General features: G+C 38.9%; 1 protein-coding gene across 15 annotated transcripts in view; it reads right to left on the bottom strand.

The window, feature by feature from the left end:
• The window catches only part of SOX5 (SRY-box 5), a 1,023,582-nt gene that overhangs the window by 139,717 nt on the left and 879,754 nt on the right, over positions 1–4,111 (bottom strand). For 9 of the 15 annotated variants that reach the window (XM_023514671.1, XM_023514665.1, XM_023514667.1 and 6 more), the window contains one exon: positions 928–1,051. In XM_023514671.1, the coding sequence (XP_023370439.1) occupies positions 928–1,051 (124 nt within the window). The remainder of the gene's footprint in view (positions 1–927; positions 1,052–4,111) is intronic. The other 6 variants (XM_003792460.3, XM_003792461.3, XM_012806794.2 and 3 more) reach the window with 1 other exon arrangement.

A 4,111-nucleotide genomic window follows, 5' to 3' on the forward strand; every position in this document is an offset into this window, starting at 1 on the left:
TTTGTTGGGTGGTGCCTGTGCCTCAAAGGAGTAGGGTGCCAGCCTCATATGCTGGAGGTGGCGGGTTCAAACCCAACCCCAGCCAAAAACTTCAAAAAATAAAAAAAGAGAGAGAGAGAAAAAAAGGCATAAAATCACAGGTGCCTAAAACTAGTAAAACAACATAAACACTTATCTTGGTGTAACTTACCACTTAGTGCAAAACATGTCCTCTGTATTGCTTGTAATGAGTGTTTGTTCATTCAAAAATGTTGAATGATATACTAAAAGTTCAGCTACAGTAATGATAAAATAGAACCGCAACTGCTCTCACAAAGCTTCCAATTAAAGTGAACAAGAAAACATTCAGGATCCACAGGAAGCAGGAGAAAAGAACCTGACCTGGGCCAAGCCAGGGCTCCTTGAATGGACGTGGAAGAGATTCACAATCCCAAGGAGAGGGAACTCTGAGATACAAGGCCGCAGTGATAAAAGAGAATTTTTTAGTCTAAGAACTAAAAAGACTAGCAAGAAATTAGGCTATAAATTTAGGGTGGAGACCAGTAGCAGACGGCCAACCTCTTTGCATTAGGAAATTTGGATTTATCCTATCGGGCCATGGAAAGCTAGTTAAGAGGATATTCCTATGTCATCTACACAAAGCATAAAATGAACCCCCAAATTACATTCATATTTTAAGAATATACTGGAAATAGATGTTATGAAACTGAATTATAAAGAGCAAATACTGGCTTCAGAAGCATAGAAATAATCTAAGGCCTTTTAAACACCAACACGAACACTTTTCCACATCTTCTTCGTGTTTCCTCTTTGAAATAAAAATGCTAGATGGGTGATCTCATTTCTTGGTGTGGCAGTAATATTAAACTGCCTGATTTAACGCTGTGCCCTCCACCCACTCCCAGATGAAAAATCAGTGGTACTTACTACATCCAGCCTTATAGCTGAAGCCTGGAGGAAGGAGGAATCCCTGCTGGGCAGCCGCAGCCAGCGTCCGTTGATCAGGAGGGAATACGGGAATCATTAATGGCGGCAACTGACCTTGGACCTGCTGAACGTGATACAGCGAATCAAAGAGAAGAAGTTTGGATGCTACATGCTTCTCCCCCCAACCCCCCGCATGTCAGGATAACAGACAGTCATTTATTCAATTCAAAACACTGGCCTAGAAGCTTGTATGAGGACATGGCTTGGAATAAACTAAGAGAGAAGCTGAAAATCCTAGAACTGGAAGGTACTATGAAGTTCAGCCTCTAAGCTGACAAACGCTTTCCCTACACGCTATCCTTGACAGTGATGAAAACATCACTGCTTTGTATAATAAGTCTTTTTCTCATTGCTCTACTGTAATGGTTAAAAAAAAATTACTCCAAAGAATGATCTATAATCTCTTTTTTATAAATCCTACCTGTTATAACTAATTCTCACTTGTAAAAACAAAACTAATGTATTGCCTTATGTGTACACAGCTCTTTACTATTTGAGGATCAATTCTCATGTTCAAATATAATAGTGAAAATTTTAAATTCTTATACGTGGTTATAGATTGTATTCAGAAGAATCCTTAGAAAGCTTGGAGAAAATAGAAACTTACCCCTTTCTTTATAGAATAAGTAAGTGGTGCCAAAGGAGAACTGACTTGCCCAAGGGCATGGACTTAGAGACCTACTGTCTAGTCTCTTTCAACCCTGCTACAGACCCTCAGTATTATCCTTTTGTCTTTGTTTATCCCTTTCGAAGCAATTGAGCTAAATGGCCTCTGTTTTGGTTGCCAACTTTGGAATACACTCATTTGCTGGTGCTGCTCTTAGATTAAGGGTTTCATATCAGGTAGTAAACGTCACTGCAGAACAATGAAATCACTGTCTCCTTGGAAATAAACAGGGAGTTCTAGAAGTATAACCTAATGTCATTTCTGCAGCTATGTCATGTTATTGACTAATATCAACGTTGCCACAAACTAAAATATCTAGAACTTTTTTGAAAGTAACTTTTTCTGCAAGATCGCTCAGTTAATCATTGATTATTAATGTTTGTCACTTATATACGGATAAGAATTTAGGGTCACGATAAAAAATTTACACCTGACAATTTATTCCCCTTCACTAAGTGAATAAGTCAGTTATTTGGAAAATAAAAATGCCTACTGTGCGCAAGACACTGAGGTACACAGCAGGGATGTAATAGTGAGCATGGGTCCATGAAGCTTTTGTTACAGTGGGGGTGACAGTGAAAATAAACCAAGAAACAAACAAATACATAAAAATAACTACAAATTCATGCAATCACTAACCCTAATATTTCAGCATCTCTGAATATTTCTCTGACCTCTTTCCCTGTTTTCCCGGTGGCATTACACATTCCTAGGGTTCTTATGATTCGTAGAGTTCTCACTTTGAAAAAAGTGCACCTTCAGTTTCTCCTTCATTTCATCTCCCACAGTAAACCTCTGAGTTATTCCTGAGATTTGGGTGGGTTTTTGGTTGGTGCGTGCAGAGGGCAGTGAGGAATGAGAGAGAGAGAAAGAGATGGAAGGAGAAAGTGAAGGTGGGTACAGAAGGGGGAGGAGGGGGAGAGAGAGAATAGAAGTAGCCCAAGAATGGGACATCGGTTTTGGCAATGTCTCCAAATTGGAAAGCATATCTTTTGCCGTAAAGATTTTACACCTATCATTGCCACCAGAATGAAACCGCAAAGGAAATGACAACCAGGGAAACAAAGTGTCTTAAGGTTAGAGCTGAAAGTTTGTAACCCCAGAACCAGCATTTTTAGAACATAATGGAAGAAATAAAAAACCTTACGGGGGTGGAAGGAGGAATTGAGTAAAGACTCAAAGATTAGCGATTGCATACCGAGCAATGTAAGAACAAGTGGCCTAATCGTAGAGGCAGATATTCTAAGGCAAAATAGCTCAGAGGCTAGTTCACCATGAGAAGAGGATGGGGCCTTGAATAACAAAGAAACAGAAAACAAATCAGCCACACTAGGTCAGCGTTCTCACCAGCTGCTATACATTCTTTTAGAGTTCACTGTTCTTAAGTATATTTTATTTTATATAAAATAAAGACTCCTTCTTTCTAAGACACCCCTGATTATAAGATGTATCATAAACGTAGTACGAGTATTTTGGGAATGAGGAAGAAAACGGGCCTCTAATTAGACATACACACAGGTTGTAAGAGGCATCTAAATTTCAGAAGAGTTAAAATTTGGGAAAAGAATTTCTAGAATTGCAGAAACAAGATGTTGTTGGTTTAGTGTAGTCATTCTCGAAGTTGAATGTATAGTTATTATAATCACCTGGCAAGCTTTGATATCTGCCAATGCCCAGACTGAGCCCTAGACCAGTTGAAGTTGAACCTCCACAGGTGAGACCCAGCCAGTGGCAATGTTTAAAGCTCTGATGATTCCACTGAGTATCCACGTTTGAGAAGTACTGTTTTAAAAAATGCTTTGAGTCACTGTCAATGAAGCTATCTGTTTTTTACAAAGCTCCTTCTGGTATGTTAAGTAGTGGAAAGGGAGATTTCTACCTGATTATTACAGGTTCTGGTGCCCACAAGGAGAAAAATCAAATATTAAGACATATTCCAGGGTGGCGCCTGTGGCATAAGGAGTAGGGTGTGGCCCCATATGCTGGGAGTGGCGGGTTCAAACCTGCTCCCCGCCAAAAACTGTAAAAAAAAAAAAAAAGAAAGAAAGAAAGAAGAAAGACATATTCCTCACAAAAATTCCTTCTAAATGAGTCTTGGCTCTCAAGAGTATTTTGCATGTTCTTCTTGTTTAAAAACTTATGATGCTTTGCTTTTACCTGGAGATTAATGACCAAATCCCTCAGCATGGTATTTAGGATTCTTCATAGTTTATCTCCAGTCTGACTTTCCAGACATTTCTGCTACTCTCCTTCACATATCCTGAACTCTTACCCCAATGGGTTAAGAAGAGTTCCTTACATAATCTATGTTCTCTACATTTGCATAAGTTCAATGGTATTTTCTCCTGTTTTAAGTGACCTATCTTTTCCTTTTTTCCTGGCAAAAAAGTACTCATTCTTTAAAGGCTTTTGAGATTCATATAATGCTTTGCCTGTGAAGCACTTCTTTTTTATGGT

This window comes from Otolemur garnettii, unplaced genomic scaffold, assembly GCF_000181295.1.
Source record: "Otolemur garnettii isolate 467f Iridium unplaced genomic scaffold, OtoGar3 scaffold00057, whole genome shotgun sequence".
Lineage (NCBI taxonomy): Eukaryota > Metazoa > Chordata > Mammalia > Primates > Galagidae > Otolemur > Otolemur garnettii.